General features: G+C 48.3%; 1 protein-coding gene across 2 annotated transcripts in view; it reads left to right on the top strand.

The window, feature by feature from the left end:
• The window catches only part of CASD1 (CAS1 domain sialic acid O acetyltransferase 1), a 139,947-nt gene extending 122,561 nt beyond the window's left edge, over positions 1-17,386 (top strand). For both annotated transcript variants that reach the window (XM_075315665.1, XM_075315666.1), the window contains exons 17-19: positions 11,838-11,915; positions 12,209-12,301; positions 13,435-17,386. In XM_075315665.1, coding sequence (XP_075171780.1) covers positions 11,838-11,915; positions 12,209-12,301; positions 13,435-13,689 — 426 coding nt within the window. In that variant the 3' untranslated portion in view covers positions 13,690-17,386. The remainder of the gene's footprint in view (positions 1-11,837; positions 11,916-12,208; positions 12,302-13,434) is intronic.
• The last annotated feature ends 4,069 nt before the right edge of the window (positions 17,387-21,455 follow it).

Below are 21,455 nucleotides of genomic sequence, written 5' to 3'. Positions count from 1 at the left end.
AATGGAGGCAGTCCCGTTCGCGCAGTTTCATCTGCGTCCACTTCAATGGGACATTCTCCGCCAGTGGGACGGGAAGACAACTTCCCTAGACAGGAAAGTCTCCCTTTCTCAGACGGCCAAGGATTCTCTGCTATGGTGGCTCCTTCCCACCTCATTAACGCAGGGAAGATCATTCCTGCCCCCATCCTGGGCAGTGGTCACGACAGACGCGAGTCTGTCAGGGTGGGGAGCAGTTTTTCTCCACCACAGGGCTCAAGGGACGTGGACTCAGCAGGAGTCCACCCTTCAGATCAATGTTCTGGAAATCAGGGCAGTGTATCTTGCCCTATTAGCCTTCCAGCAGTGGCTGGAAGGAAAGCAGATCCGAATTCAGTCGGACAACTCCACAGCGGTGGCATACATCAACCACCAAGGAGGGACACGCAGTCGGCAAGCCTTCCAGGAAGTCAGGCGAATTCTCATGTGGGTAGAGGAAAGAGCTTCCACCATATCAGCAGTTCACATCCCGGGCGTAGAAAACTGGGAAGCAGACTTCCTCAGTCGCCAGGGCATGGACGCAGGGGAATGGTCCCTTCACCCGGACGTGTTTCAGGAAATCTGCCGCCGCTGGGGGGTGCCGGACGTCGACCTAATGGCGTCTCGGCACAACAACAAGGTCCCGACCTTCATAGCGCGGTCTCGCGATCAAAGAGCTCTGGCGGCAGACGCCTTAGTGCAAGATTGGTCGCAGTTCCGGCTCCCTTATGTGTTTCCACCTCTGGCACTCTTGCCCAGAGTGTTACGCAAGATCAGATCCGATTGCGGCCGCGTCATACTAGTCGCCCCAGACTGGCCGAGGAGGTCGTGGTACCCGGATCTGTGGCATCTCACGGTCGGACAACCGTGGGCACTACCAGACCGTCCAGACTTACTGTCCCAAGGGCCGTTTTTCCATCGGAATTCTGCGGCCCTGAACCTGACTGTGGCCATTGAGTCCTGGATCCTAGCGTCTTCAGGATTATCCCAAGGGGTCGTTGCCACCATGAGACAGGCTAGGAAGTCCACTTCTGCTAAGATCTACCACAGAACGTGGAAGATTTTCTTATCCTGGTGCTCTGCACAAGGAGTATCTCCCTGGCCATTCGCGTTACCTGTCTTTCTTTCCTTCCTGCAATCTGGGTTGGAAAAGGGCTTGTCGCTCGGCTCCCTTAAAGGGCAAGTCTCGGCACTATCCGTGTTTTTTCAGAAGCGTCTAGCACGACTTTCTCAGGTGCGCACGTTCCTGCAGGGGGTTTGTCATATCGTACCTCCGTACAGGCGGCCGTTAGATCCGTGGGATCTAAACAAGGTCCTTGTTACTCTCCAGAAGCCGCCCTTCGAGCCTCTGAGGGATGTGTCACTTTCTCGACTCTCACAGAAAGTGGCCTTTCTGGTAGCGGTCACGTCTCTTCGGAGAGTGTCTGAACTAGCAGCGCTGTCATCCAAAGCTCCTTTCCTGGTGTTCCACCAGGACAAGGTAGTGCTGCGTCCCATTCAGGAGTTTCTCCCTAAGGTGGTATCCTCTTTTCATCTTAATCAGGATATCTCCTTGCCTTCCTTTTATCCGCATGCAGTTCATCGGTATGAAAAGGATTTACATTTGTTGGATCTGGTGAGAGCACTCAGAATCTACATTTCCCGCACGGCGCCCCTGCGCCGCTCGGATGCACTCTTTGTCCTTGTCGCTGGTAAGCGCAAAGGGTCGCAGGCTTCCAAAGCCACCCTGGCTCGATGGATCAAAGAACCAATTCTTGAAGCCTACCGTTCTGCTGGGCTTCCGGTTCCATCAGGGCTGAAGGCCCATTCTACCAGAGCCGTGGGTGCGTCCTGGGCATTACGGCACCAGGCTACGGCTCAACAGGTGTGCCAGGCAGCTACCTGGTCGAGTCTGCACACTTTCACCAAACATTATCAGGTGCATACCTATGCTTCGGCGGACGCCAGCCTAGGTAGAAGAGTCCTGCAGGCGGCAGTTGCCTCCCCGTAGGGGAGGGCTGTCTTTGCAGCTCTAACATGAGGTATTTCTTTACCCACCCAGGGACAGCTTTTGGACGTCCCAATCGTCTGGGTCTCCCAATGGAGCGCCGAAGAAGAAGGGAATTTTGTTACTTACCGTAAATTCCTTTTCTTCTAGCTCCTATTGGGAGACCCAGCACCCGCCCTGTTGTCCTTCGGGATTTTTGGTTGTTTTTCGGGTACACATGTTGTTCATGTTGAATGGTTTTCAGTTCTCCGATGTTACTTCGGAGTGAATTTGTTTAAACCAGTTCTTGGCTTTCCTCCTTCTTGCTTTTGCACTAAAACTGGTGAGCCAGTGATCCCACTGGGGGTGTATAGCCAGAAGGGGAGGGGCCTTACACTTTTTAGTGTAATGCTTTGTGTGGCCTCCGGAGGCAGTGCTATACACCCAATCGTCTGGGTCTCCCAATAGGAGCTAGAAGAAAAGGAATTTACGGTAAGTAACAAAATTCCCTTCTTTTTAAGTAAATAGTTTGTGCTGGAATACTAGAGAAGGTCTAATTAAGACACATCCTGTGAATAGGACACTCTTATTAAACAACTACTGATTACCCACAGTGACTTCATATCCCATGAACTTTTTCACATCTCACTTTTCACTCACAAACTTAAATGTATTTGATAAGGAACAGTAGATGGGTGCAGCCAATTCCACTCTTCGCTGCCAGTTCTGAGCTGATGGCACTGCTGCACGTCTTCTAATTTCGAAAGAAAGTAATCATGATGTTCTTTCATCTGCACTAAGTTTGATTGACCGACCACTGTGCATATGATCCTCAACGTTACCCATTTCTTGGTGTTTGTCCAAAAGCGCTTGAATAGCACATCTCTAAACCCCAGTCTCCTGTAAAATCTCTGCCTGGGAGACACCTGTCTGATGAAGTATAACTATAACTACCTTGTGTATTGTTGCTGTGCTCAGTTTTGCGACAGTATATGACCAGTGAAACGTTTCCACATCCTTTGTAGCAGAGTTTATATGATCCTCACCCAGTTTTACGCCTCCTACACAACTGTTTCTGTTTCAGTTAATGACTGTTACAACCTACATATGAAAATGATCATTATCTCCTGTTTGATATAATTGGATTCTGAGACACCTGACTTTAATCCTCCAAAATTCCTCACTTTCTGCAAGTGACAAGTGTAACTAGCAGAACTGATGAAGGGCGACCATCAAATCTAGATGGGATTTAGATTTCTCTTTTGTCCATTCAGTTTGCATTTCGATATTTGATAAAATTAACTCTTAACACTTTTTTTTATTATTGTTTAAAACCATTGTTACTTTGCAGCATGTTCTTTTCTTTACCTGCCTAAAACTTTTGACTAGGACAGTGATGTGTCTATGGATACACATATTAAATCACCCATTTAAAAAAAAAAACAACAAAAACCTACTGCTGCATACATTAGTCTCATATAGTAAAACACTAAAGCTATGTTCCCACGATCAGTATCCATTGAGTTTTTGACACTGCAGAATTTCAGCACCATCTTTTTTTTTTTTCTTTTCTTTTTTTTTTAATTGCATTTTTACGTTGCATTTTTTACTTCTGTTCGTTGTGTCATCCTTTAAAGGGAACCTGTCACCAGAAATTTCATAATAAACCTAAAAGATTCCCCCTCTGCAGCTCCTGGGCTGCATTCTAGAAAGGTTCCTCTTGCTATTGTGCCCCCTTTGAGACCTAAATAAATACTTTATAAAGTCTTACCTTTTTGTATGGAAATCTTTTTTTATGGTCACGGGGGTGGGCTGTCTTGTGTCCGTTATTCCCCCTCCTGCCGCTTTACGCCGTCCCCCATTGCTCATTTCTATACCTGAGGACGCCACCCAGTGCTCCCGACGTCTCGCGCATGCCCAGTGGCACTATCGCGGGACAGCACTGTGTAAAGCGTGACTGCTGGTGAGTTGATTGCGCAGGCGCGAGATTATGGGCGGCGCTGTGATTGTCATCAGCAGCGTCATCCAAGTACCCGCCCATAATGTCGTGCCCGCGCTTTTCCCTCTGCCTCCACTGTTATACGCTAGCGCTGGCCATATCATCCACGTCACCTATTACCGCGGGCACGAGATTATGGGCGGGTACTTGGATGACGCTGTTGATGACAATCACAGCGCTGCCCATAATCTTGCACCTGCGCAATCAACTCACCAGCAGTCACGCTTTACACAGTGCTGTCCCACGATAGTGCCACTGGGCATACGCGAGACCTCGGGAGCAATGGGCGGCGTCCTCAGGTATGATATGGAAATGAGCAATGGGGGATGACGTACAGCAGTAGGAGGGCGAATAACGGACGCAAGACAGCCCACCCCGTGACCATAAAAAACATTTGCATACCAAAAGGTAAGACTTTATAAAGTATTTATTTAGGTCTCAAAGGGGGCAGAATAGCAACAGGAACCTTTCCAGAATGCAGCCCAGGAGCTGCAGAGGGGGAATCTTTTAGGTTTATTGCGAAATTTCTGCTGACAGGTTCCCTTTAAATATTTAAATAACTGTTTCTTTATCATTCCTTTGGGAGACCCAGACCATGGGTGTTTAGCTTCTACCTCCGGAGGACACAGAAAGTACTACACTTAAAAGTGTAGCTCCTCCCCCTGAGCTTATACACCCCCTGGTGAGCAGACCCAGCCAGTTTATCGCTTTGTGTTCAGGAGGCATACATCCACACATGCATTCTCATATGATTTTTTCCTTTTGGAACGAGATTGAAGAGTGGGGTCCACGTCTGGACCCCCGGCATGTCCCTTCTCACCCCACTGTGTCGGCGGTGTTGTAAGGTTGATTCCAAGGCTGGAGCCTTACATGCCGTGCTCCTTCACCATCCCTCCTGGGCTCTGGCTTGAAGTGGGAGCCAGCACGGTCTCCATGCTTGGCAGGAGACCGGTCTCCATCCGCAGCCCTTCAGGACCCTGCTGGACCAGAGCACTCATCCCCAGGGACTTGGCCCTGCGTCTCAGCAGCTAAGTACCTGAGACGTTTATATTTCGGGGTCCCTGTACTTTATTGTTGGGGTAGAGTGTGCTTATTGTGTTCACTGACATTTCCGGCGGGTTCTCTAGCTGTCGCCTGAGAACCGCGCCGATGGTGCCTGTGCATCGGCCGCGCCGCTCAAATTTAGGCCCCGGCTTCGCCGGAGGCCTAGTTTCTGTTTCACTGCCCTCGCATGTCACTCATGCAGAGGGACAGGCTCGGCTCCTCCCGGCGGCCGTTCTATACAGGGGAGGGACACTCCCCACTGCAGTGTGTGTCCCCTCCCCTGTAGGTCTCTATGGTCCTCCAGATCCCGCTCCTCAAGCAAGTCCCGCCCCCTCTCTTCGCTCCGGCGGCCATTTTCTCAGCGTTCTCTCTGCGATCAGTCATTGCAGCACTGGTCTGCAGCATCTCTGCTGAGGTGCTGTGCTTGGGGGTCCGGGCTTCGGGATCTGGAGGGCACACAACACCGCTCCAGCGGTCTGGTAAGCCACAACCGGTCTCCGGTTGTGGACCTCTGTATATACCCTCTGGGGTTCATTCTCTGGCAGAGCCCCCACTCCAGCAGCATGTCTCACACAAGGAGCAAGGCCCCAAAGCTTTATGCTGTATGCGCTGCATGTAAGCTCCTGCTGCCCGAACCGAGCACCTTCCCACATTGTGATGCCTGCTCTAACTTGGCGGTGCCACAGCCTGGAGTCTCACCCCCAGTGGTTTCTCAGGCTGCTCCTGCTCCTGTGGCTGAACCCCCGGCTTGGGTAGAATCCTTTTCTAGGTCTATCTCCCAGTCTTTTGCTGAGTCCATGGGACTTCTGTCCAGGACTCTGATGAATATGCATCAGCCCCCTTCACAGGGTGCCTCCGCTGCTAGGGGTCTCTCAGGACCGGAGCTCACAGAGGATTCATCATCAGGGCCCAGACCCCGTCCTCCTAAGAAGAGACGCAGGGTTCCCTCTCCTTCCTCGTCCCGCGGCTCTGATTCAGACGCTGACTCGCTGGATGAGGAGGATGCCTTTACAGGGGGCTCGGAGGCTAACTCCATGTGTCCCATTGATCTGTCCGAAAGTGACTCAGATCTTAGTGACTTGATTGCTTCTATTTATTCTGTACTGGATCTCAATCCGCCAGTATCAGAGGAGCAACCCTCTCTGGCAGAAAAGCACCAGTTTACCTTGCCTAAGAGAGCAAAGAGTGTGTTCTTTAACCACTCCAGTTTTCAGGCCGCTGTGACCAAGCCCAGGGCCTGTCCTGACAAGCGCTTCCCAAAGCGTGGTTCTGATGACCGTTTTCCCTTTCCACCTGAGGTGGTCAAGGAGTGGGCTCACTCACCAAAGGTGGACCCCCTCCGGTGTCTAGACTCTCAGCCCGGACCGTTGTGTCGGTGGCTGATGGCACTTCCCTTAAGGATCCCACTGACCGCCAGGTTGACCTTCTGGCCAAATCCGTGTATGAAGCGGCAGGGGCCGCGTTTTCTCCGACTTTTGCAGCAGTGTGGGCTCTCAAGGCCATCTCTGCTTCTCTAGAGGAGATGCATTCCCTCACCTGGGAATCTATGCCCGAAATGGATGCCTTAACTTCCCAAGCTTCGGCCTTTTCATCCTATGCCATGTCTGCCATGCTGGAGGCTTCTCACCGCACTGCGGTGGCTTCGGCTAATTCCCTCGCTATCCGCAGAATCTTGTGGCTTCGAGAGTGGAAGGCAGATGCTTCCTCAAAGAAGTACCTTGCTGGGCTCCCTTTTGCTGGGTCCCGGCTGTTCGGAGAACAGCTGGATGAAATTATTAAGGAAGCTACTGGCGGGAAGAGTACTTCCATGCCTCAAACTAAAGCCAGGAAACCTGTCCAGGGTAGGAATCAGTCGAGGTTTCGCTCCTTTCGTTCCTCCAACTGGTCGTCCTCTAAGCGCTCAGCCTCGTCCGCTAACTCAGCCAAGGACCAGAAATCCAACTGGCGCACAAAAGCGCGTCCACAGAAGACCGCAGGAGCTGCTGCCACTAAGGCAGCCTCCTCGTGATTATCTGCCCGCTCCAGCAACGTCCTTAGTCGGTGGCAGGCTCTCCCACTTTGGCGACGCTTGGTTTCAACACGTCTCCGATTAGTGGGTGAGAGATATCATCTCCCACGGCTACAAGATAGAATTCTCTTCCAGTCCGCCAAACAGGTTTTTTCTCTCAACTCCCCCCTGCTCCATGGCCACCGCCTTCTCACAGGCCGTGGCAGCCTTACAGGCCAATGGAGTAATTGTACCAGTTCCCGCTCGGGAACGGTTCAGAGGTTTCTACTCAAATCTCTTCCTAGTTCCCAAAAAGGACTGTACCTTCCGGCTCATCCTGGATCTGAAGCTTCTCGACAAGCATGTTCAGGTGCGGCGCTTTCGCATGGAGTCTCTGCGATCAGTCATTGCCTCTATGTCCCAAGGGGATTTCCTGGCATCCATCGACATCAGAGATGCCTATCTGCATGTGCCAATTGCAGTGTCACACCAGCGTTGGCTACGTTTTGCAGTAGGAGAAGATCACTTCCAATTCGTGGCTCTCCCCTTCGGGTTGTCCACGGCCCCTCGGGTATTCACCAAGGTCATGGCAGCAGTGATTGCAGTTCTGCACCTCCAGGGGTTGGCAGTGATTCCTTACCTGGACGACCTTCTAGTCAAGGCTTCATCCAGCGCAGACTGTCAGCGGAGTGTCTCGCTCACTCTCTCCACCCTAGCTCAATTCGGGTGGCTGGTCAATCTGCCCAAATCCACTCTGACTCCGACCCAGAGTCTCACGTACCTAGGGATGCAGTTCGAGACCTTGACGGCACTTGTGAAGTTGCCCTTAGTCAAACAGCAGTCCCTCCATCTGGCGGTGCGCTCTCTGCTGAGGCCCCGCCGTTATACCCTCAGGCGTCTGATGCAGGTGCTGGGTCAAATGGTGGCGTCCATGGAGGCTGTTCCCTTTGCCCAGTTCCATCTGTGCCCCCTACAGCTGAACATTCTCCGCTGTTGGGACAAGCGGCCTTCCTCCTTACACAGGTTAGTGGCTCTGTCGCCACAAACCAGGAGCTCTCTTCAGTGGTGGCTTCGGCCCCTCTCCCTGTCCCAGTGGCGCTCCTTCCTGGCCCCGTCCTGGGTGATTCTCACCACGGATGCCAGTCTATCCGGCTGGGGAGCGGTATATCTCCACCACAGAGCGCAGGGCACTTGGACTCCGTCCGAGTCAGCCTTTTCAATCAATGTGCTGGAAACCAGAGCCGTGCTTCTAGCTCTCCTAGCTTTTCACCACCTGTTGGCGGGCAGGCACATTCGAGTCCAGTCAGACAACGCGACAGCGGTTGCCTACATCAATCACCAAGGCGGGACACGCAGCCGCCTGGCGATGTTGGAAGTACAACGCGTCCTTCAATGGGCGGAGGACTCCAAGTCCACCATATCAGCAGTCCACATCCCAGGCATGGAAAACTGGGAGGCAGATTATCTCAGCCGTCAAACCGTGGACGGTGGCGAGTGGTCCCTGCACCCGGCAGTGTTTCAGTCAATCTGCCGCAAATGGGGCACTCCGGACGTGGACCTAATGGCATCCCGTCACAACAACAAGGTTCCCGTTTACGTGGCTCACTCCCACGACCCTCAGGCATTCGCCGCGGACGCACTGGTTCAAGACTGGTCCCAGTTTCGTCTGTCCTACGTGTCTCCCCCTCTAGCTCTCTTGCCCAGAGTTCTGCGCAAGATCCGAACGGAGGGCTGTCGAGTCATCCTCATTGCACCGGACTGGCCCAGGCGAGCTTGGTATCCAGACCTGCTCCATCTGTCCGTAGAGATGCCGTGGCATCTCCCGGACCGTCCAGACCTACTCTCACAAGGTCCGTTTTTCCGCCTGAATTCTGCGGCTCTCAAATTGACGGCGTGGCTCTTGAGTCCTGGATCTTGACGACTTCTGGTATCCCTCCTGAAGTCATCTCCACTATGACTCGGGCCCATAAGTCTTCCTCCGCTAAGATCTATCACAGGACTTGGAAAATTTTCCTGTCCTGGTGTCGCTCTACTGACCATCCTCCTTGGCCATTCTCCTTGCCGACCCTTCTGTCTTTTTTACAGTCCGGTCTGCAGCTAGGACTGTCCCTCAACTCTCTCAAGGGACAAGTCTCAGCTCTGTCAGTTCTGTTCCAGCAGCATCTCGCTCGGCTGGCTCAGGTCCGCACCTTCATGCAAGGCGCGTTGCACATCATTCCGCCTTACCGGCGGCCCTTGGATCCCTGGGACCTTAATTTAGTTCTCACGGTTTTGCAGAAACCCCCCTTTGAGCCTCTTAGGGAGGTCTCTTTGCATCGTCTTTCACAGAAAGTGGTTTTTCTGATGGCCATAACTTCCCTCAGGAGAGTCTCTGATTTGGCCGCGCTCTCTTCGGAGTCACCTTTTTTAGTTTTTCATCAAGACAAGGTGGTTCTCCGTCCGACTCCGGATTTTCTTCCTAAGGTGGTCTCCCCTTTCCACCTTAACCAGGACATTACCCTACCTTCCTTTTGTCCGGCTCCTGTTCATCGCTTTGAGAAAGCGCTGCATACTCTGGATCTGGTGCGTGCGCTCCGGATCTATGTGTCTCGCACCGCTGCTCTTAGGCGGTGCACTTCTCTTTTTGTGCTAACCACAGGTTGGCGCAAGGGCCTCTCTGCTTCTAAGCCAACCTTGGCCCGTTGGATTAGATTGACCATTTCGGACGCCTACCATAGTTCTCAGGTGCCTCCCCCGCCGGGGATCAAGGCACACTCGACCAGAGCTGTCGGTGCCTCTTGGGCTTTCAGGCACCAGGCTACGGCTCAACAAGTCTGTCAGGCTGCCACTTGGACTAGCCTGCATACCTTCTCGAAGCACTACCAAGTGCATGCTCATGCTTCGGCAGATGCGAGCTTGGGCAGACGCATCCTTCAGGCGGCTGTCACCCATTTGTGAAGTTAGGTTCTGCCTACTTCTTCCCTTTTTTCGGTTTATTTCCCACCCAGGGACTGCTTTGGAACGTCCCATGGTCTGGGTCTCCCATAGGAATGATAAAGAAAAAGAGAATTTTGTTTACTTACCGTAAATTCTTTTTCTTATAGTTCCGTATTGGGAGACCCAGCACCCTCCCTGTTGCCTGTTGGCAATTTTCTTGTTCCACGTGTTATCACCGGCTGTTGTCGTGGACAGAGTCTCCGGTTGTTCCGGCTTTTGCTCTGTTCTACTTGTGGGTGGCTATTCTCCTTCAGCTTTTGCACTAAACTGGCTGGGTCTGCTCACCAGGGGGTGTATAAGCTCAGGGGGAGGAGCTACACTTTTAAGTGTAGTACTTTGTGTGTCCTCCGGAGGTAGAAACCAAACACCCATGGTCTGGGTCTCCCAATACGGAACTATAAGAAAAAGAATTTACGGTAAGTAACAAAATTCTCTTTTTTTTTAATCTTCCTGGTATTGACATCATTAGGTGCGGATTACATGCTTTTTTTTTTATGCCTTTCTGCCGTGTAAACGCACCAAAAACGCCTGGGCGTTTTTGTTGGGTTTGTTTTTTTTTTTACCTGCAAATTTTCCGCATCCAATGCAAGTCAATGGGGAAATTCCGCACAGAAAACTCAGCGTATCTGCAAAAGAAATTGACATGCTGCGGATTGGAAAAACAGTCCACAGGTCAGTTTACGCAGCATAACAAAAGAAGCTGAGTCGGGAGATTTCTATTAATCCTATAATTTTTTTTTTTTGTGCTGTAAAACAATATGTTTTTGACTTTGCAAAAATATGCAGTGTTAAGGACGCAAGGAAAACTCATTGTGGGCACGTACCGTTAAAGAGATTAGAAAGAAAAAAAAATTATATATATATATATATATATATATAAAAATATATATAATATATATATATATATATAATATATAATATATATAATATATATATATATATATATATATATATATATATATATATATATATAATATATACACACAGTAGAACCTTGGTTTACAAGAACAATCCGTTCTGGGAGTGTGCTTGTAAACAAAGTTATTCGTGCAGCAAAGCAAGATTTCCCATAGGAAATAGTGGAAGCTCAGACAATTCGTTCCACAACTTGTTGAATGTCCCAACCACACACGTACAAACACACACCCTCCGTTCCATCGCCGGCCTCCTGGATCTTGTAGTCCACAGGTACAGGATGTGTATCGGTTAACCATCGCGACCGATGGCGGAGCTTCTGCTTTCAGCGCTTCAGCAGCAGACGTCATACGCAGGAGCCGCTTGCCTCTGATTGGTCAGCGCGCTGCCTTTGAGAAGCAGCTCACAGCTGAAGTTCCTCCATCGTCACGATGGTTACCCGATACACATACTGTACCAGCGGACTACAAGAACCAGGAGGCCGGCGAGGGAATGGAAGGTAAGGTGAGCATAATATGTGTGTGTTTGTGCAAGACTGCAAGAGTGGGTCAGAGCAGGGTGAAGGTACGGAACCGGAAGTGTGTGCGGTGAGTATTTGCTCGTACAGCAAAGATTGCTCGTAAACCGAGTTACAAATTTACAGCAAGCTTTGCTCGTATAGCGAAATACTCGCACACCAAGTTACTCGTAAACCGAGGTTCCACTAACCTATATATATAGTATCTCTATAATCATACTGACCCAATAAATCATTTTTACAAAACAATTTAGGGCTGTAAAATTCCCTCCCAGGCTTGTAAAAAAAAAAAACAACCCCAAACAACTCCGCCATTGCTTTTTATTTTATCCGTGTCCTGCTTTCATCGTTAGGGGGGTCCTTTGTAATGTGAGTGTTTGTGGTAAGGATATAACCACTGTCCTCCTTCTTTCCTCAGACCTATTCCATATGGGCCAGCAGTTGTAAAAACAAGACCGAATGCAACGAGATGCACCCGTCCATTTCCGTTGTGCAGGTACTGACTGTTCTCATGTCTTTGGGTGGTGGGATACGTCCATAATGTGTCACAGACAGATCGTGATCACTTCCGTGAGAGCATATAACATTTCTGTCCCGTCAGTTTGGTCTCTGAGATCTAAAAAAGAGGCATTTCTATTGGTCCTCCATGCTTTACACTGCATCTTTATTTGTACGGGTTAACTGTGGGTGTATAGGAAGCAGGAAGCAGACAGTGCATAGAAAACCAAGCAGGACTGATAAGTCTTACATTTACCCACAAAAATGACCTGACCTCTTTCTCTTGTGCAGATTTTAGCTTTCGTCCTCATCAGGAACATTCCCGGGTACGCCCGCTCCGTGTACAGCTCCTTCTTTGCCTGGTTTGGCAGAATTTCTTTGGAGGTAAGTTTGTCGCCTTTCTGACCTTTCTGATTTTAGTTTATTATGGTTTTTCTTTCTCCGAACACAACTCTTCTCATTTAACCAAAAAAAAAAAAAAGCTCTATTTGGGTCTCCTCCGTCCACAAAAGATTGTCTCAATCATGAACATAAATATTAGCTAATGTGAAGAAAGGCCTTTAGTTGCTTAGAGGTTACCTTGGGTCCCTTTGTGACCTCATATAATATTATACGCCTTGCTCTTGGAGTGATCTTTGTTGGTCGATTTTTCCGTTGGAGGCTTTTAATGTTCTTCAATCTTTTTCATTTGTATGCACTCTGATTCTGGATTGGTGGAGACTAAAAATCTTCAGAGATGGTTTTAGAAGAGTTTCCAGCCTGATGAGCATGAACAACTTTTCTTTTACTCTCGTTTAGAAATCTCCTTTATCCGTGCCATGATATACTTCCACAAATATGTCTTGTGAGGATCAGACTTTGATAGCTCCTTATTCTTTAAATAAAACTGGTCGCCCATTCACATTGGATTGTCATCCCATTGATTGAAAACACCAGACTCTAATTTCACCTTCAAATTATTTGCTAATCCTAAAGGTTCACATTCTGCAGCACGGTGGCTCAGTGGTTAGCACTGCAGTCTTGCAGCGCTGAGGTCCTGGGTTCAAGTCCCACCAAGGACACCATCCCTAGGGAGGTTGTATGTTCTCCCCGTGTTTGCGTGGGTTTCCTCCGGGTTCTCCGGTTTCCTCCCACACACCAGAACATACTGGTAGGGACTCTAGATTGTGAGCCTCAATGGGGACAGTGTTGCCAATGTATGTAAAGATTATGGAATTAATAGCGCTATATTAATGAATAAATATTATTATTTTATTCTTTTCCTACTTAGACATTTGATATTGGGTCATTTTCCCTTTTTTTAAAAAATAAGTCAAAACCATTGTGGCCTTCTTCAAGTCCCGAGGGGGTGGGACATGGCCAAATGCTCGTCACGCCCCTGCAGAGCTACTTCCTGTCCAGCCCAGCACTGAGCATTACTCCATATACTTCATCCAGTGTATCCGTCCTGAACAAAAAGAATTTTGGGTACTTAATTCCCTCCTTATTATCTAACACCTCTTAATTTTATCTTCCAGTTATTCATCTGTCAGTATCACATTTGGCTGGCGGCCGACACAAAGGGGATCCTGGTCCTCATCCCTGGGAACCCCATGCTGAACATCATCATTAGCACGTTCATATTCGTGTGCGTGGCGCATGAAATCTCGCACATAACCAACGACCTGGCGCAGATCGCCGTTCCGAAGGACATGTCGGCGCTTACCAAGAGGTTACTCTGCATCGCCAGCTTCTTTTTTATACTCCTGTTTTTAGCCGCTGTCCAACATTAGCCGGACAGCGGGCCTAGACTGTCACAAAGACTCCAAGAAACGTGCCTACCTAATGTCACGCAGCGTCGGAGAACACACGGACCACGTCTTGTGCAGGAGCAGCCTGCAATCACTGTCCGTGCTGTTGCAAAACTACGACCTCGGACGTGCGGGAAGTAGGGGTTTCTCAAAAGCAGACCGCTAAGCTATAGAAAACAGGATACTTATGGATATAGGAGAGTGAAGGAGGAAAAACACTGTACAGAAGAAACTTTTTTTTTTTTTTCTTATTTAATAAGAATACCTTCCGTTTACATGTTTCTATACAGGGGGAGACCGCTGGGGTGGGGTTAAGTCCCTTTGCTTTTTTGGATTTGCTATAGATGTTGGGGGTGAAAGCTTACTTACCACTGAAGCTGTGAAGAGGTGGAGCTGACCTCCGCGTGGAGGCAAGAGGTTGCTCCGCGTGGAGGGAAGAGGTTGCTCCGCATGGAGGGAAGAGGTTGAGCTGACCTCCGCGTGGAGGGAAGAGGTTGAGCTGACCTCCGCGTGGAGGGAAGAGGTTGAGCTGACCTCCGCGTGGAGGGAAGAGGTTGAGCTGACCTCCGCGTGGAGGGGAAGAGGTTGAGCTGACCTCCGCGTGGAGGGGAAGAGGTTGAGCTGACCTCCGCGTGGAGGGAATAGGTTGAGCTGACCTCCGCGTGGAGGGAATAGGTTGAGCTGACCTCCGCGTGGAGGGGAGAGGTTGAGCTGACCTCCGCGTGGAGGGAAGAGATGAAGCTGACCTCTGTGAGGAAGAGGTGTAGCTAACTTCCATAAGTAGGGAAGAGGTTGAGCTAACCTCCGCGGGGAGGGGGCGGATACAGAACTGACCTACGCTGGAAAGGAAATGGAGCGGACTTCCGCTGGGAGAGGACAGAGAGTGAGTGAACCTCCACGGTAAGGCGACAGAGAGGGAGCGGGCCTCTACGGGGAGGGGGCGAAGAGCCGAACCTATAAAGCTGTTTTGTTTATTTTCTCCTATTAGGTATGCTAGATTTGTAATTTATAAGAAAGGGGGGTTGTGTATATATGCTTTGTGAACCTGTATATCATGTATTGCTCCTAACCCAGCAGCACAAAACACGTACGACCCACATATACAACAGATCCACATACAAAGCAGAGTGCTTCAAAGATACATTAATTTTGCGGGGTGGTTTTTGCAGCTCTCAAGAGTTACTTTTCTTGTGGACACCACCTGTTTGACATAGCGGGGTCAAACAAATCCAGACAAACAGTTCACAACAATACATAGCACTACATAGACAGATTTCTTTCTCCGGGATAGCTCATTTGTCTCATTGTATTTCCTTTTTTTTTTTTTTACTCCAGAGCTGTATGCACAATTCTGCAGGTTTAAGGACTCAAATTTCTCGTCGTTCCTTGCTGGTTCATTGCCTACATATAGGTTCCTACTCTAATTTGAGTGCAGCTCTGGAGTATAACACAGGCTGTGTTCTGGATGCAATGTGCGGCCACCCCTCCGTTCCACGAGAGCGCACATCGGGGGTCTCTTATCTATCGGACATAAGTGGCGTACACCTTCGGAGTGGCATAAATGCCCCTTGCTCCGATCCTCTCATGCCATCATGTCTGGTCCCAGGGTCTGCCCATCATCAGGAATTGTAGATCACTGAGACTTTCCTAAAGATTTGTATCACACAATGCAGGGGTTCTTTTTTTTATTATTTTTTTGGTATTTCGGGGTGTCCTTTCCTTCTCTGGGCATTGATTTGATGTTTAAGCGACTGTGAGTGTGTATAGATGTATATTATGGGCTGACTAGCAGAATAGAGATGAGATGTATATATTTTAAAGTCATTTTTTTATTTATTTAAAACAAATTTATTTTTTTTTTTATTCATTTTCTCCCATTTAGGCCGTGTACACTCCGGGCAGCATTATTATTGCACTTTCGCGGCAGCAATTTGCAATGTGTAGACGTAGCATTAAATATGCTTTTAGGACATTTTCAAATTGTAGTCTTGTGGCTTTTACTACAGTCAATTTTTTTTATTTTTTTTTTTTTTAAAGGGATTGTCCAGGCTTATTTTTGTTTTTAAGGAAGCTGCAATGTTTTTCTAATCTTTTCCAAGCCCTTTAATCTGCCAATAATGAGACCTATGGGGTCTTTGAAGTCTGGTCCTGTGCGGACTGTCAGAATTTCAATTGTCCGATTTTATAAGGGTATTCCAATTAACAAAAATATCATTAACCCAATGGATAGATGATGATTATTATTAGACCATCGCTAAAGATGACCAGAAAAGATTAGCATATCCCTCGTCTGGCATCCACGTTGGTACTCTGCTTCATCCTGACCATGGCCATGTAATCTTCTCGGCGTCCTGGGTGGTTAAATTTACAAGGCCTCTGTTGTATCATGACACTGCTTTAGGACTAATGATTAAGACATCATGGGGACCTTGTAATCGCCAGTGGTGCCCAGGGTATCGGCATGCAAGTGCCGCCAAGGAAGTTCACCCTTGTTTGGCTTCCGACATTGACAACGTACCTATATTGGGAACCTCACCAATCACCAGGATGATAGGCCAATGGCTGAAAGACCACAGACAGTAGCAGTTGTAAGAAGGAGTCGGTCGTGCATACACCCTGCTGTTCTCCATGGGAGTGATGTAGTTTTTAGCTGTGTTGTTCAGCGCCGCAAACTTTAACGGGAACCTGCAACAAGTGTTTACATAGGAAGTGGTACGGTAGTATTGGTGCTTGTCTGCCCATTAAAACGATAACTTTCTTGTTTAGATCCGATGTTCCAGCCACGAGAAATCTACGATAGAAGCCGTATGCAAATTATGGGGCGTGTTAACGCATTTACAGGAAGTAGTCCAAGTAGATGGACACACCCCAATGCACTACTTCCTGCCAAATTCTATATGATTTCTGCTAAGAATTTCTCATGACTGGCACATCGGATCTAAACAAAAACGGTATCATTTTGATCAGGGAAGATGCACCTATAGATCCGTAGCACTACTTCCATGTGATGACCGTTCCCTTTAAATACAGTTTAGTGTGGCATGTGTGACTACCCACTCTATTCAACTTCTCATGGCTGTGGGAAAGTCACGGCCATAAATCCTGCAACTAGACCCCTCACCTATTTAACAATTATGCTCTTTTTATTGCCCGGGTGATAATTATTGTAAGTCGGGATACTCCTTTGATGATTGCTATTCTGTCTGAACTTCACCCTGATTCTTTCAAACCATGTCCAACTTCAAAAATTGATTTTTCAAGGGGTTCTCCAAGAAGTTGCCCCCTTCAACCTCCTCTCAAAAACTGTTCTTCTCTAATAAATGGGGCAAAGCTGCAATCCCAGACCCAATGGAATAGAGAGGCACTATTTTTAGGAGGAGGAGGAAAAAGAGGAGACCCCATGTTCTGCCTCAATCTTGCGTTGAAGTCATTGGATGGTGCGGGTCTACGGCTGCGGGTTTGAAGATGATGATTTTTGGTACTTAGAGTTTTACAATACAATTATGGGGTTACGGCCTGTCGTGAATGAGCTTTATGTAGGACGTTCTTATTTTTTCTGTTATTTATACGTGTGCACGTGTTTACACCCTGATTGGCGGGATTCTTTATTTAATTTATCTTATGAAGTGTATATTAAGTATCGGGGGAAATGAGGGGGAAATAAAACCAATTTAACTTCCTTCTCGTGTCTTGTTTCTTTTTTTTCTTCAAATGTAATGATTACTTTTATGGATCCTACATTATCCTAAACAGGGAGGGATTGCAAAGAACAATGTACACAATGAAAGCAATTCGTCGTAGCAGAATTTTAATTTGGGTCTAAATATAAGAAAAAAAAAAAGTCTACCAAGCCGCAAAGGGATTGAAATTAACGCAGCGAAAACCAGGAGCAGAAAGGGAGTGATGAAAGGAAAAAATAAACCTGCCATATATTACACAGGTATGCAAAATTTGGGTTTATGAAAATTTTTTGAAAATCTAATGACTTTGTTTTATTCTTATGCCCTGATTCAAACACGCTTCTATTTTTAACTATCACATATGAATTTTGGACAAACCACGCACGAAATTACAACACAAGCAAGATGAACAAGAAAACTCTTAATGTACATAATAATATATACTGTGTGTATGCATATGTGTATATATATACCATATTTTTCGCTTTATAAGACGCACCTGATTATAAGACGCACCCCCAAATTTGGTGAAGGAAAAGAGATTTTTTTTTTTTAATGTTAAATGGGGTCCATCTTATAATGCCAGTGTCCGTCTAACAAATCATATAGGGTATATGTCCCTCATAGCCCCCCATCCTAAAATTAGCCCCCCTTAATCTGGATATGGCCCCCTTATATTGAATATAGCCCCATTGTGCTGGGACACGTCCCCCTGTGCTGCCCATGGCCCCTATAGATGGTACACCTCCCCTGTGTTTGATATGCCCCCCATGTGTGCTGCCCATGGCCACTATAGATGGCACATCTCCCCTGTGTTTGATATGCCCCCCATGTGTGCTGTCCATGGCCACTATAGATGGCACATCTCCCCTGTGTTAGATATGCCCCCCATGTGTGCTGCCCATGGCCCTTATAGATCGCACATCTCCCCTGTGTTAGATATGCCCCCCATGTGTGCTGCCCATGGCCCCTATAGATGGCACATCTCCCCTGTGTTAGATATGCCCCCCATGTGTGCTGCCCATGGCCCTTATAGATCGCACATCTCCCCTGTGTTAGATATGCCCCCCATGTGTGCTGCCCATGGCCCTTATAGATCGCACATCTCCCCTGTGTTAGATATGCCCCCCGTGTGTGCTGCCCATGGCCACTATAGATGGCACAACTCCCCTGTGTTAGATATGCCCCTTATGTGTGCTGCCCATGGCCCTTATAGATCGCACATCTCCCCTGTGTTAGATATGCCCCCCATGTGTGCTGCCCATGGCCACTATAGATGGTACATCTCCCCTGTGTTAGATATGCCCCCCATGTGTGCTGCCCATGGCCACTATAGATGGCACATCTCCCCTGTGTTAGATATGCCCCCCATGCTGCTGCCCATGGCCACTATAGATGGCACATCTCCCCTGTGTTAGATATGCCCCCATGTGTGCTGCCCATGGCCACTATAGATCGCACATCTCCCCTGTGTTAGATATGCCCCCCATGTGTGCTGCCCATGGCCACTATAGATGGCACATCTCCCCTGTGTTAGATATGCCCCTTATGTGTGCTGCCCATGGCCCTTATAGATCGCACATCTCCCCTGTGTTAGATATGCCCCCCATGTGTGCTGCCCATGGCCACTATAGATGGCACATCTCCCCTGTGTTAGATATGCCCACCATGTGTGCTGCCCATGGCCACCAGGGCTGTGGAGTCGGTAAGCCAAACCTTCGACTCCGACTCCGACTCCTCAAATTCTCTTGCACCGACTCCGGCTCCGACTCCGGCTCCGACTCCGACTCCTACATATATTGCTTAGTTAGGTGAAAAATTTATTGTAGTACATGAATATGTGTATGTGAACATCAGACATTTAATAATTTTTATGATACGATAATCAAGATATTTGGATAGAACATAAAATATATTTATTGGAATACAACTTTAGAACACAAAAAACTGTAATAAATTGTAAATATGTAATACACTATGTAATATACAGTAGATTACATATATATCTTGTGTGTGTATATACACTGTATATATATATATATATATATATATATATATATATATATATATATATATATATATTACATATTTACAATTTATTAGTTTTTTGTGTTCTAAAGTTGTATTCCAATAAATATTTTATGTTCTATCCAAATATCTTGATTATTGTATCATAAAAACAATTAAATGTCTGATGTTCACATTGTACTACAATAAATTTTTCACTTAAATATAAGCATTATACTAAATGTTATTATTTAGTAAAATATTCAGCACATTCTGCATTGCACTCCTGTCCCCAATTTATTATATATTTTAAGAGTCGGAGTCGGTGCATTTTATACCGACTCCGACTCCGACTCCACCAAAATGAGCTCCGACTCCGACTCCACAGCCCTGATGGCCACTATAGATGGCACATCTCCCCTGTGTTAGATATGCCTCCCATGTGTGCTGCCCATGGCCACTATAGATGGCACATCTCCCCTGTGTTTCATATGGCCCCCATGTGTGCTGCCCATGGCCACTATAGATGGCACATCTCCCCTGTGTTAGATATGCCCCCCATGTGTGCTGCCCATGGCCACTATAGATGGCACATCTCCCCTGTGTTAGATATGCCCCCCATGCTTTTGCCCATGGCCACTATAGATGGCACATCTCCCCTGTGTTAGATATGCCCCCCATGCTGCTGCCCATGGCCACTATAGATGGCACATCTCCCCTGTGTTAGATATACCCCCATGTGTGCTGCCCATGGCCACTATAGATGGCACATCTCCCCTGTGTTAGATATGCCCCCCATGCTGCTGCCCATGGCCACTATAGATGGCACATCTCCCCTGTGTTAGATATGCCCCCATGTGTGCTGCCCATGGCCACTATAGATGGCACATCTCCCCTGTGTTAGATATACCCCCATGTGTGCTGCCCATGGCCACTATAGATGGCACATCTCCCCTGTGTTAGATATGCCCCCCATGCTGCTGCCCATGGCCACTATAGATGGCACATCTCCCCTGTGTTAGATATGCCCCCCATGTGTGCTGCCCATGGCCACTATAGATGGCACATCTCCCCTGTGTTAGATATGCCCCCCATGTGTGCTGCCCATGGCCACTATAGATGGCACATCTCCCCTGTGTTAGATATGCCCCCATGTGTGCTGCCCATGGCCACTATAGATGGCACATCTCCCCTGTGTTAGATATGCCCCCCATGATGCTGCCCATGGCCACTATAGATGGCACATCTCCCCTGTGTTAGATATGCCCCCATGTGTGCTGCCCATGGCCACTATAGATCGCACATCTCCCCTGTGATAGATATGCCCCCCATGTGTGCTGCCCATGGCCACTATAGATGGCACATCTCCCCTGTGTTAGATATGCCCCCATGTGTGCTGCCCATGGCCACTATAGATGGCACATCTCCCCTGTGTTAGATATGCCCCCATGTGTGCTGCCCATGGCCACTATAGATGGAACATCTCCCCTGTGTTAGATATGCCCCCCATGTGTGCTGCCCATGGCCACTATAGATGGCACATCTCCCCTGTGTTAGATATGCCCCCCATGTGTGCTGCCCATGGCCACTATAGATGGCACATCTCCCCTGTGTTAGATATGCCCCTCATGTGTGCTGCCCATGGCCCCTATAGATTGCACATCTCCCCTGTGTTAGATATGCCCCCCATGTGTGCTGCCCATGGCCACTATAGATGGCACATCTCCCCTGTGTTTCATATGGCCCCCATGTGTGCTGCCCATGGCCACTATAGATGGCACATCTCCCCTGTGTTAGATATGCCCCCCATGTGTGCTGCCCATGGCCACTATAGATGGCACATCTCCCCTGTGTTAGATATGCCCCCCATGTGTGCTGCCCATGGCCACTATAGATGGCACATCTCCCGTGTTAGATATGCCCCCCATGCTGCTGCCCATGGCCACTATAGATGGCACATCTCTCCTGTGTTAGATATGCCCCCATGTGTGCTGCCCATGGCCACTATAGATGGCACATCTCCCCTGTGTTAGATATGCCCCCCATGTGTGCTGCCCATGG

This window comes from Anomaloglossus baeobatrachus, chromosome 6 (genome assembly GCF_048569485.1).
Source record: "Anomaloglossus baeobatrachus isolate aAnoBae1 chromosome 6, aAnoBae1.hap1, whole genome shotgun sequence".
NCBI lineage: Eukaryota > Metazoa > Chordata > Amphibia > Anura > Aromobatidae > Anomaloglossus > Anomaloglossus baeobatrachus.
The sequence above is the reverse complement of the archived record's forward strand: the minus strand, read 5'-3'. Positions and strand labels throughout refer to the sequence as shown.